This window comes from Humulus lupulus, chromosome 1 (genome assembly GCF_963169125.1).
Source record: "Humulus lupulus chromosome 1, drHumLupu1.1, whole genome shotgun sequence".
In the NCBI taxonomy this organism is placed as follows: domain Eukaryota; kingdom Viridiplantae; phylum Streptophyta; class Magnoliopsida; order Rosales; family Cannabaceae; genus Humulus; species Humulus lupulus.
Window position 1 is genome coordinate 45872651 of NC_084793.1, and position 13434 is coordinate 45886084.

Below are 13434 nucleotides of genomic sequence, written 5' to 3' on the forward strand. Positions count from 1 at the left end.
ATTTCTCCTCTAACATGGCACTCTCCTCTAGCATGCCATATCTCTCCTCTAACATGGCACTCTTTTATTTGGGCAACCATGCACTTGTTGGACATATGTATAAAGATCAAATTCTTGGGCTCTCCTCGGACCACATTCTTGGGGTCTCCTAGGACCACTCTCTTGGGGTCTCCTAGGACCACTCTCTTAGGTTCTCCTCGGACCAAAGTCCCTTGGGCTCTCCTCGGACCACATCCTTGGGATCTCCTAGGATGCACTCTCCTTAGTTCTCCTAGGATGCACTCCCCTTAGCTCTCCTAGGATGCATTCTCCTTAGCTCTCCTCGGACCACACCCTTGGGATCTCCTAGGATGCACTCTCCTTAGCTCTCCTAGGATGCACTTGGCTTGGTTATGACATCTTTCAAGCAGTCCAAACTTTCACCAGTCTACCGAGTCACTTTATCACAACTCTGAGGAGTCAATGTATTTATTGACTATTAATATGTCTTTTACAGACTATGTACTGCAATTTGTCACCTCTATTGCCACGTCATTAATCTCCAATTTTTGGGGATAACAATGTCGAAAATAGATTTGCCCTTTCCAATAGAGGCAAAAGTGATGTCCCTACCTAAGAATCTCCCTATATATTTATACACGTGCTTACAACAGTCACATGGTGATTTGTCAAAGGCATTCACACGGTCGTTTGTCAGAGACATTCACTCATTCGTAAGAGAGTTGGCGTTCGAAGAACACACCATAAATTTGAAAATATTTACCCAACATATATAAAACTCAAAAAATAAAGGAGACCCTATAATTTTATTTCTTTTTTTATAAATGAAATACCACATATAGGATAAAATCTCTCAAATTAATCTAAAGAGTAATGATTGTGACACATTCAAATTGCACACTATTTGCACACAATGATATGTAATTAATCTCAACCACACAATTAAAAGTAATGTGGTCCCCACTTAAAATTATTTATAGTTAAAATTTAACACACATTATTGTGTGTAAAAAGTATGTGCAATTTGAGTGTGTGTCTAGCATTAATCTTAATTTAAATCCTAAACCAATCGTTAATTATTGCATACCTCAGCAAAGCCGTGCCTTTTTTAAAAAAAAAATGGTAAATAGCACTTGAGACCCCCAAGTTTCATCAAATATATCACTTAGGTCCCCAACCTTTTTTTTGGAGCAATTGGAACCAAACCTTTATATTTTGGCTCACATAAGTCTCTAATGCTATATTTTATTAAATAAAACCTAATTTATAGTAGTAAAATGAGATTTTTAACCAAAAAATCATAAACTCATTTTTTTCCTTTTTCTTTTTAACCCTTTTAATTAATTAATTATTACTAAAAATATTATTTTAATAAATTGACCTAAATATTCTTATCAAATATTAAAAAATAATACTAATATGTTTTCTATTATACCTTTAAAATATTTAATATATCACTTATATATTAATTAGTTTATCATTTTTAATAAAAAAATTATATACTTTAAATTTTAGAATGATGAAATTTATTTAGGGGACCTTTATCTGTAACATCAATTTTTTCTCACCATATACATATTTAAACTCCTTATACATTGTTAAAAATTCTTTAAACACATATAAAAAAAATTAAGCAATAAATTATAAAAGTAGAAATAATTTTTAATAATTTATGAGGAGTTTAAATAAAAATGTGTGTAATAAGAAAAAAATAAGATATAGATAGAAGTATCTTAATAAGTTTTATGATTTTAAAATTTAAATTATATAAACAATTTTGTTAAAAATAAAATTTATATATAAATAATATACTGAATATTTTAAAGGTACGATATAATTTTTTTTTCATTTTTAATATTTCAATAGAATATTTAGGTGAATTACTAAAAATAATATTTGATAATAATTAATTAATAAATAAGTGTTTAAAGAAAAAAAATGGGTGTTATTTTTTTTTTGTTAAAACCTATTTTACCCATATAAATTATGATTTATTTAATAAAAATTGAAATCTAATTCCTATAAAATAAAATTTTAAAACTTGGGACCTAAATGCTATTTACCATTAAAAAAAATTACATCTTGCTATTTCAAATAGAAAAAACCGCGTGCCCCATCACGAGATTAATTATTAACCAGTAAGACTAGCTAGTACTGATTTCATTGTCCAAAAGATAAGATTGCAATCCTGTTTCTCGATAAGCCTCTTCTTCTTCTTCATCTTCTCCGTCGAGTACACTCCCTTTCCCTCTACAGATCCCAACGGTACCATTCCAGTTCCTGTGAGGTGCTTCTTCACCTCCCAGTTTTTCTATTTCATCACTCCCATGGTTCCCTTTCTTTTTTCTCAGGCTTCCACTACGACTTGCCCACTCCTTTTCATTCCAACCCCACTTCTGCAAATCCACCCATCTCGCTTCAAACACCACCCCCGCCGAACCCCTTTCCCTATAAGGTCAATCTCCCAAAACCCATATCAGTTTGCCGATCAAAACCGTCGATGGGACCTGCAGAGACAAGACCCACCAAGGACTCTCTTCCCCGGCGGCTACAAGCGGCCCGAGATCAAAGTTCCCAGTTTTGTACTCCAGTTGGATCCCGGGGACGTCTTAGGTGAAGATGCTGCATTGGATTTGATCGACAGGGCCGTGTCCAAATGGGTCGGGATTGTCGTTCTCAATGGCGGCGGCCAAACTACTGGTGGGAAGGTCTACGAAGCCGCTTGCAAACTAAAAGCCGTAATTAGAGACCGCGCCTATTTGTTGGTTGCTGAACGAGTCGATATCGCCGCCGCAGCTAATGCTAGTGGGGTTGTGCTCTCTGATCAAGGTTTTAACTTTTATAAAAATATATAGTCAAATAAATTATCTTTATGTGTTCTTGGTTTCTGGGCAATGATAGCTTAGTCCGTTCAACTCACTCTACATTATAATTTGTAATTCAAAACTCAATACTCTAGGAAAGTAAGTAACCTGTGCGCTGTGTGTGTGTTTGGTTATAGGCCTTCCTGTTATTGTAGCAAGAAATACAATGATGGATTCAAAGTCTGATTCAGTGGTCCTTCCTTTGGTGGCAAGAAATGTGCAATCCGTGGAAGCTGCATTAGATGCATCTATATCTGAAGGAGCTGATTTTCTTATTTATAATTTTGATGACGAGAAAAATGTGGATGTAATTTTGAACACTGTAAGTGAAAATGTCAAGATACCGATTTTTGTCATGTTTAGTACAGATGATGAGGACAAGTTCATTACGGAGGCATCAAAATTGCTCAAATTTGGTGCTAGTGGATTAGTTACTTCTTTGAATGGTTTCGAGAAGTTCAGTGTTAATGCTTTGAACCATTTGTTCCATGATGTGTACACACTAAATAGAAAGGTCCAAGATGAGTTTGGTAATTTAAATGAGAATAAGTTGATGAGTGCGGATAATGGCTTTGGTAGTGATTCTGCTGAAGAAAGAGTTGCTGGCTTTGTGAAGTTGGAGGAACGAGAAAAACAGTTCATAGAAAGAGAGAGATCAGTGTTGCTGAAAGCAATAGATGTCATTTGGAAAGCTGCTCCTCTGGTGATCTTTTAATTAAATTATTTGGTAGTTGAAATTGATAATTGTCTAAATTCTAACTTCCCTGAATATTTTTAAGTGTGCTATTTGCTGAGCCCGAATACCGTAAATTTGTTTTGTGTCACAGATGGAGGAGGTTTCGCTTCTTAGTGATGCAGTTTCTCAGATTGATGAACCGTTTTTACTGGCTATAGTGGTAATTGTGTGCTGAACTTCAACAACTTCTGGTTCCAGGATATACATGGGTATTAGCTCTTATTTTCACAAAAATCCTCTTTTTCCTTGAAAGAATTTAGCACTAAGCTGACCTTTGATCGACTTCGTTCAAGAGTGATATCAAATAAGTATGGTGTCATCCTTAATTGTTATATATGTACTGAATCTCCTGAATGCTTCATCCGTCTGGGCCTGCTACTGAACCTATAGCAATTTATTAGGGTCATATACTCATCATCTCCTGCACAACTTGGTTTCGTTAGAGCCTTAACATAAAAACCATGTAGGATCAATCAAGTATACTACTTCTTGGGTTAATGTTAGGTTGTCTCGTGTATTTTCTTACTTTGTAACCTTGGTCTTTGTTGTCATTTAAACTTTAATATAGCTTCTTCACTTATTGATTTTGAGGGTGAAATAAAATGGTTACTCTCATATCTGGTGGATAATAATAGTGCCAATTGTCAATTTGGGTTCAAGCTTCATTGTTCTTGCTCTTGTCATTCTAATTTCTAACAGACCATATCCTGAAACAATAAGAATTTTCTTTACTATTAATATATATACTGATAATAAGAGTATAAGTTTCATGATGAGAAAAGTTAGCTGGCTTTCTAGAAACTTGTATGGGAATGTTGCTCAAGCTTTTAAATTTTCCTAATATCTTTTTCTTTTTTGGCTTTATATTATAATATCAGGGTGAATTTAACTCTGGGAAGTCAACTGTTATTAATGCGCTTCTTGGAAGAAGATACCTAAAAGATGGGGTTGTTCCTACAACTAATGAGATCACTTTCCTGCGCTATTTTAAATTGGATTCTGGCGAAGAACAACGTTGTGAAAGGCATCCAGATGGTCAATTTATATGCTACCTTCCTGCCCCTATTCTTAAAGGAGTGAGTCATATACCTATTTTTGTAAAAATCCATATTTGTTTGTGTATGCAATGGCTAATCACACCCAGGAGGGGTGGGTACCTCGGATGGTGGTTTGCTCACTCAAGTCAAGGTCTAGCAGTTGCCATAGTTTCCTACTCAAATGTTGTAGGGTTAAACAGGGAGCACAATTTTATAAAATTAGCTAATCACCAAACTTTTTTGTGCAATAGTGATATTCTGTATATAAACTGAAATTCACCTTGGTGCATGAAAATAGAGTGGGTAATATGCTTACCAGTTTGGTTATTATTATTATTTTTTTTACGCCACAATGATTGTTCTTTTGTAAGGGATAGAAAGAAAATTGTGCACAACACCTTATTTGCTTACTGAGCTTGGTAGAAGATGAGTTCAAAATGAAGCTAATCTATTTTAGTTTCTGTGGAAGCAGATGAACATAGTCGATACACCTGGAACAAATGTGATTCTTCAGAGGCAACAACGCCTTACTGAGGAATTTGTGCCCCGTGCAGATTTGCTTCTTTTTGTTATATCCGCTGATCGTCCTCTAACTGAAAGTGAGGTATGGTTAGTTAGTTTGTCATTTTGGCATATCATATGCTTTTGATTGTTCTAGTCATACAAAATTTGTAAATTTAAATACCACAAGCTCTGGCATATATATTAAATCCAGCTTCCTTTTCTAGTAGCGTTGCTCATTTTGATTTTGTTACTGGCATTGTCCTTTCAGGTTTCTTTTCTTCGTTATATTCAGCAGTGGAAGAAAAAAGTTGTGTTTGTCTTGAATAAATCTGATCTCTATCGGAATGCTGATGAGGTTTGCTGATGGATCATTTTCCTTCAGCTTTTATTGTCTAATAAATGCCTATAACAAATTTGTACTGCTTGTGTTTCTCAATCAACTTTGTTTTGTCCCATTCTCATTTCCATGATTCATTGCAGCTTGAGGAAGCTATGTCATTCATCAAGGAAAACACACAGAAGTTGCTGAATGCTGAAGATGTAACAATATATCCTGTGTCTGCACGATCTGCGCTTGAAGCAAAACTCTTAAAATCCCCAGATCTTGAAAAGGAATATGAAGAACTAGCTTTATCTGATTCTCACTGGAAAAACAGTGCCTTCAATGATCTTGAAAAGTACTTGTATAGCTTTTTAGATGGGTCAACAAGTACTGGAATGGAAAGAATGAAGCTTAAACTTGGAACACCCATTGCAATTGCTGAAAGACTGATTTCTTCCTGTGAAGCTCTTGTGAGACAGGACTGCCGGTATGCTAAACAGGACTTGGCGTCGATAAATGATATAATTAGCAGTGTAAAAGATTATGCAATGAAAATGGAAGGTGAAAGCATATCTTGGAGAAGAAAAGCTTTAGCATCGGTGAGCTTGTAGAATTTATATTCTTACAAGTTGGAAGCACGTCTGTTCGTATTAAATTGAATTAATGAGCTATACCTGTGTATGACTGCAGATTGATAAAGCAAAATTACGAGTTATGGAGCTCATACGTAGTACAATGCAATTATCAAATCTAGATCTTGTTGCTTCGTATGTGTTCAAAGGGGGAAATTCTTCTACATTTCCTGTCACCTCAAGGATTCAAAATGATGTAATGGGTCCTGCACTTATGGATGCACAAGTAAGATAATATTAATATTTTTCCGTAAACATTTTTCTTTTCTATTTCCTGCTGCTTGAGTTGGCCAAATTTTTAATCTTAGAGTCATCCAAGGACAATGCATGAAGCCAGGATTGAATATAGAGGAGTCAATATAAATTTATACATATTTATAATAATTATTTTTTCAGAATTTCATTGTGTACAAAAACATAGAAAAAAAAATGTTATGGGGGCCATGGCCATCTAATCTGGGAGCCATGGATATGATGCTTTTTTCTATTATTGCATTATAGAGTCTAATATAACTTAAATTTATTTGTGGTTCCCTTGAAACGTTAGTATTTTCTTGTCATATAGAATTTCCTTGGAGAATATGTACAATGGTTACATTCCAACAATATTCGTGAAGGGAAGCTGTACAAGGAGTCATTTGAAAAACGTTGGCCGTCATTTGACTACCCAATCAGTCAGTTGCATTTTGAGACATTTGAATCACTGAAAAAGGTTGACGAACTTAGCTTGGGAGTGGTTCGGAACTTCAGTGGCCCTGCTGCTTCTAAATCGTTTGAACAAGAAATTCGAGAGGTGGTGAGTTTTTCAGGTTTAGGAAAATTAAAAAAAAAAGTAACAAACTAGAAATCAAGGAATTAAATGTCTTTTGATGAAAATAAAATAATTTCTCAAATGGAACAGTGGCAGGAATCCATGGAAGTCTTTACTAGCTGATTTTGAGTGTATTAACGCAGTGAATATTATAGTGGCAGGAATGTTCTTCCTGGAAGCATTATTTTTTCCTGAGCATGTATATCATATAATGTATTCTTGTCCATACTTAATTTTGTGTTCAATCAACTTCTTGTGTTTACTGCATTAAATCTTCTTCTTGTTTTAGTTCCTGGGAACGTTTGGTGGACTTGGAGCAGCCGGTTTATCTGCTTCACTTTTGACGTCTGTTCTCCCAACAACATTAGAAGACCTTCTTGCACTTGGACTTTGTTCAGCTGGCGGGTGATATTTCTTCACTCTTTCTTTTTCTCATGTTTGATCTGCTTCCTAAATTGTTGATGTACATTCATTAAAACTTTATGTCTGAAGTTTCACTGCTTCATTTAATTGAACTCGATCATAGTTTCTATATAGTTTCAAAATGTAAATATCTTCAATTTTTTTAAAACTAATTGGAGAATATAGATTATTTTTTAATGTCACTTTCCACAATAACCTTCGTTTGATATTTTTTTTTTTACAAAATGGCATCTAGACAGGATATCCAGAATTTTTGACGAAGTGTTTGAGAATTTTCATCAGGATGTTAGGTGTGTTTGGAAGGCTATTTTGCAAAGATTTATTAAAAGGAAGCTATTTTGCAAAGATTTATTAAAACGAATCTATTTTGCAGATTGACTATAAAGAAAATGTTATTTTGCCAAACAATCCATTTTTTTAAAAAGTACTTTTCTGTTAGGCTTTTCACCATAATCCCCAAAACAAAAGAAAACAGACTTAATCACCATTTGGTTTATTTTATCTCAATGATCTTTTCATTCCGTGTTAGGTTATTAGCAATTTCAAACTTCCCGGCTCGTAGGCAAGCAGTGATAGACAAAGTGAACAAAACAGCGGATTCCTTGGCTCGTGAACTTGAAGAGGCCATGCAGAAAGATCTCGCTGAAGCGCTGGACAACTTGGAATGCTTCGTAAAAGTAGTTGCCGAGCCTTACCAAAATGAGGTGCGGAATAAACTAGAGAAGCTACTTACGATTCAGGCTGAAATATCAGAGGTTGGGAAAGAACTGCAAGCTTTACAGATTGATATCCAAAATCTTCATGTTTCATGATACTGATTTTGAAAATTTATCAGATGGGGTGGCGGGTGGAATGACTAGATTAGCAGGGTTTATCTGCATTTTTCTTCTTTTAATGTACAAGCTTGTAAAGTATCATTATTTATCAATAAATAAAAGCATATGCTTCTCACTCTGTTTTTAGCCATGTTGTGCAGATTATCAAGAACTACTGTTTTTAGTTCAAGTCAAAAGAGTTATATTAACATGAGGAGGAATTACCACACGTTTCTGCTTTTAAAAACACCATTATATAGTGTGATTTTAAAAATGTTTTATACTTATATGGCGTCCTAAACTTCCATTGACCCTTTCAAGATAATTATTATTATTGTTGTCTCTTTGCATTATTAAGTTAGTAGTGCGAGAGAGGTCATATTCCAAAGAATTGGCATGGTCGACAATCGTAAAGTATAAAACTTGGAAGATTAATTAATGGGAACCGTCCAAAAAGATAGTTTTTATATAATAAGACCAACCATTTACTACTCGACAGGTGTCCTATTTTGTTTCATTTTTATGGGTTATTTTCATATTTAATTTTCTGAAAGTTGCCAGAAAAGTAAAAGGAAGTTGAGTACGAGACTAAAGGGCATGGCACTAACAAGTATTGGTCAAAAGAGGGTATAATAAACAGAGTGCGGCTCGTTGACATGTTTTGCTGCAAAAGTTATGAATTTGATACCTTCTCTCAACTTTCATTGTGAATAACATAACTAAATTCTAAAAAAGAAAAAGTAAGAGCAACGATTTAAAATTATTAGTAATTTTTTGTACACAAGCACAATGAAGAATCACATAACTTTATGAAAAGAGGCTAAGAAGTTTTAAGGTTTTCTATTTAGAGCTAGCTGGTGGGATCCTAAGTCATTTTCTCTTGGTCTTGGATAGCCAGTCTTAAACAAAAGAAAAAAAAAATAATGTTGCATCTATATATATATATATAAATAAATGAGCAAAATAAAGGCATGCATGGATTGCGAAAGCAAATTTGATGGTTAGGGATTTGCCAGAGAGAGAGAGCACATATTCTTAGTCATCCTCACTAAACAACTATAAGTTTACATTTTTATATAAATTTTACCCTTCTTGGGATTGCATACCGGCTTCGAAAGTATCCTATATTTGTCTTAAACCAGCTAAGACTAGAATCTCAGGGTCTGTTTTAGTCAATACATATAGTGTGCATGTTAACCCATTTTCTTTTGCAAAGTTAGTAAACCCTAACGACAAAAGGAACATTTATACTAAATCCTTTCATTTTTAAAACTCGAAAACTAGTTATTAGGAGTCAATTGGTATCTATCGGAAGATTGTGTATATATATTTTTTAAAATGCGTTTTTCATTTATTGGAATCGGTCATTTGGAATTAGTTTGTAAAATATTTTAACGAAATAAAAGTTCTGTCAATCTGAAAATACAACACGATCGCACTAATCTAAAATAATTTTTATTTGAGAACACGAATTCTGTACCACAAATTAAAATTAATATTTTAATTCACTCAATATTAATTACACAAATAAACTACAAATTGTTTTATATATATTTAAAATAAATGTACATATTTAACTCCCTTGTTGTTATAAAACTATAATACAATTTATAACATATAGTATTTAATATGTAAATATATAATATAACTCCACTCACGTCTTCACAATATTCTCCTCGTTCATCCACTAAAAAAGGTATATTTATAAATATGTATATATATATATTTATATATTGAGTTTTTGAATCAGCATGGGAAATTTACGTATAATTAAATTTAATATGAGAGAAAATATAATAACTCGTATTATTACCCGGCCGAAAGAGATAATATACGGTGATTATATATATATATATATATAAGTATATACTAGTTAGCTTAGTTTTATTTATAAAATTTATAAATTATTTTTATTAAATTTATAGTAATATCATATAAATTTCAAATAAATATCTTATTTTAATTAAATAATTTATTTATTTTTGTTTAAGTTTATGTTTGTTCTAGTTTTTAAATTTAGGAGTGACAACAAGAGATTTTATATTATAGGTTTTAAAAAAGTAATTTGTTGCTAATTGATAGTAGATTATACTATATGTTTAATATGATATTATTCTAATAAGTGAGTTTAAGTTTAATTAAATTTTATTTAAGTTATAAAACATATAATTTTATTATTTTTAAATAATTATCATTGTAAAATAGTCAAAAATATCATATTTTAATTTATTTAACTATTTATTTTTTAAAATAATTATAAAATATCTCAAAAATATCTTATTTTAATTTGTTTAATTATTTATTTTATTTTATATAAGTTTAAGTATTTACAAACTACCGTTGAATATAAAAATATTCTGTTAAATATAAGAATATTCTGTTAAAGTTAACATAAAAAAATAAAAAATCGTTAAAACCAAGAATTTCTGTTATGTACACGCTTATTATATAGAAGATATATATATATATATATGTGCATATATAAAATAAATAATAACCACCTAAGTATAAGAACGTACATTGTTTAAGGGGTTAACATGCAATTTTTTTTGACAAAGGTTAACATGCAATTTTACTTGGGGTGTATAGTGGAGAAAAACTTGTAAAAGAAAGAGCAGGCAACCAAAAAAGATAAGGGAGATGGTTTGTCCTAGCTAATAAGAATATATGAGGAAGGTGTGTTAATTCTTCAACACCAACGAATTAAGATCATTAGTACATAGATATAGATATATAGCTAGCTAGGGTATAACCTAGCTCGAAAGAAGAAAAGCACATATTGGACACAAAAGCATTATTCATTTCCCAAAATCCATATATTCCTCTTGGCGTTTTCTAACGCTTAACATATCTAGTGCTCTATTTCCCACCTCATATCCCAAGTTTTTGAACAAGCCACACTATCTTTTACGTTTATTGGTCGAAACGTGTCACTACTTTGTTTTTGGGTTATTATTGTGAGAACATTTATGAATATATATATATGTCATTCTACAAAAGAAAAAGAAAAATCTATACGAGTGCGCCTGGTGCGTACTGCTACATGATATGTTGAATATATGAGTTTGTTGGTGATCCTACTAGACATATATTCATTTTCATTTAAATATATATATCATTCATTTAATAATATATATAATATATATTATAATGACTGATCATTGAGTGAACAACACATATGAGGATCACGTTCTCTGGTGATCGAGGTACCACAACAGAACACTATTTTTCTACTGTGAAAGCTTTTGAAAACGCGGAAACCAGTTTATTTATTTTACATAGGTACATGCACGATTAGCTTGTTTCATTTACATATATAGTAAACTCTAACGTATTCTCCAATTCATCAACTATATAGTAAACTCTACACTGCACAAAACAAGGCCTATACTGATAACAAAAAAGTCATTGGTAGAAGAGAAAATGTTCTCAGTAGAGGCTATACCGAGAACATGTTCTCGGTAGTAGGTCATCGGTACAGCCGCATCGGTAGAGGTAAACTTCTACCGATGACATTCAATATGCCATCGGTATAAGTTGTAACGAGGACATTGTCCTCGGTATAGAGTTGACAATGTTCTCGACACAACCTGTCCAATTTTGTCATATGGATAGGCTATACTGAGGACATTGTCCTCGGTATAGACTGAGCCGAGATTTTTTTATATATGCAATATTTATTCACTTATATATTTATTTATTGATTTAATTTGAATTAAATATAAAACAATAGAATAAAATTAAAACACTTATATTAAACATATAAATAAAAACATAAGAGTACGTTTGCTCAATCAAAATAAAGAGTTGTCCTAAACATGAAAATGTAATAGTCTATAGTAATAAAACTCATACATAAGTCTTACTGACTCAGTGCTCTAACATCGGGATCATCAAGTGGTGGTGGGGCACATTGAGATCCCGGGGTGATACAATGACTCCGGATGTGCTCCTCTAATTGTCGAACACGCTCTCTCATCTCTGTCATCTCTTCATCTCTAGTTTGTGGAGGATCAATAATAAATGGAGTTCGGTCCCTTATGTTAAGGATACGTCCATATCCTTTCTGGTGGCCATATCGTTTTCCAAAGACAGTTTGTACCAAAGATAAGTCTCCATCTTTAGGCGCACTCGAAACTGGTGTGGAACTCTCAGTATCAGTTGTTTGTGTCTGCTGTGTGTCGCGATATGCACGCAATTCCTCCTATGATACAATATATAATGTAATTATGTATAGTAAACAAACAATTAAATATTTGAAAAATATTTAAAAAAAACTTAATGTACCCAAGTTTTTTTTGCTGTCTCTGGCACCCACCTTGTGCCTGATTTATGGTGAGTATCTATCCAGTTCTCCGGGATCGGCTCAAGTTGCCCAGTCTATAAATTGCGTTGTCACGTACATATATTTTTATAAAAATAATAATTAAACGTAAATAATAAAAACAAACTTATAAACAATTAGTTAACTAACTTTTTTATAGCGCCGCGCTATGATTGACTGAGAACCTCTGTAGCTAAGCTCTTTTAGTTTCTTGAAGACCGATTAGTGTAAAACCATTTGCACTTAAATATGTTGCTCGTGATGCCATCTCATATGTTGAGCAATGTGCCTCGATGCATATTTTCGCATTAACCTAGGGGTTAAAGGAAAATAACGCATCACTTTATGAGGCACTTTCTTGCCCTTGGTGTTCTTGTCCACCTACCGATCCTTCTCACAAGCAGAACATTTGTTTTTTCCAGCATGTTCTTTCCAAAACAGTGCACAATCATGCTTGCAAACATGGATTGACTCGTAGCCCAATCCAAGTTTTCGCAACAACCTTTTCGCTGCATAATGCAATTTTGGAAGTTTATTTGGGGCTGGAAAAGCATCATGTAACAACTCCAGCATTCCATCAAATATTTTGTTCGAAATTTTTTCCAACACTTTGAAATGCATCCACTTCACTAGGAAATTCAATGATGTGTAATTTTGACACCCGGGGAATAATGGAGCCTCGATATGAGCAAACAAATCGTTATAATGTTGCCCACTCCTGTAGTCTGCTGTAGGTATCTCTTGATCGCGCTCATTCTCTTCATATTCGTCATTGTCATTTTCCATAACATCATTGAGAACATCCATCATTTCATCTTCATCATTTTGATCTATCACTTTCCTCATTGGTATTATTTCATCTTCTCCATGCCAATGCCAATTGGTATATTTCTGTAGAAAACTATTTACAAAGAGATGATTTTCTAATACATCAATCGTCTGTAATTCAACGTTGACACACCTCCT

The 13434-nt window shown here is 33.0% G+C and overlaps 1 protein-coding gene across 2 annotated transcripts; it reads left to right on the forward strand.

The window, feature by feature from the left end:
• The first annotated feature begins 2155 nt into the window (after nucleotides 1–2155).
• Nucleotides 2156–8283, forward strand: LOC133791963 (probable transmembrane GTPase FZO-like, chloroplastic). 2 transcript variants are annotated; one of them, XM_062229873.1, is made up of 11 exons: nucleotides 2157–2829; nucleotides 3002–3567; nucleotides 3692–3760; nucleotides 4479–4676; nucleotides 5110–5241; nucleotides 5410–5496; nucleotides 5622–6062; nucleotides 6154–6321; nucleotides 6661–6891; nucleotides 7196–7311; nucleotides 7859–8283. In XM_062229873.1, the coding sequence occupies exons 1-11, from the start codon at nucleotides 2328–2330 to the stop codon at nucleotides 8139–8141; spliced, it is 2793 nt and encodes a 930-aa protein (XP_062085857.1). In that variant the 5' UTR covers nucleotides 2157–2327; the 3' UTR covers nucleotides 8142–8283. The 2 variants fall into 2 exon arrangements, with proteins under 2 accessions (XP_062085862.1, XP_062085857.1); XM_062229878.1 differs by lacking the exon at nucleotides 6661–6891 and having other exon boundaries at nucleotides 2156–2829.
• The last annotated feature ends 5151 nt before the right edge of the window (nucleotides 8284–13434 follow it).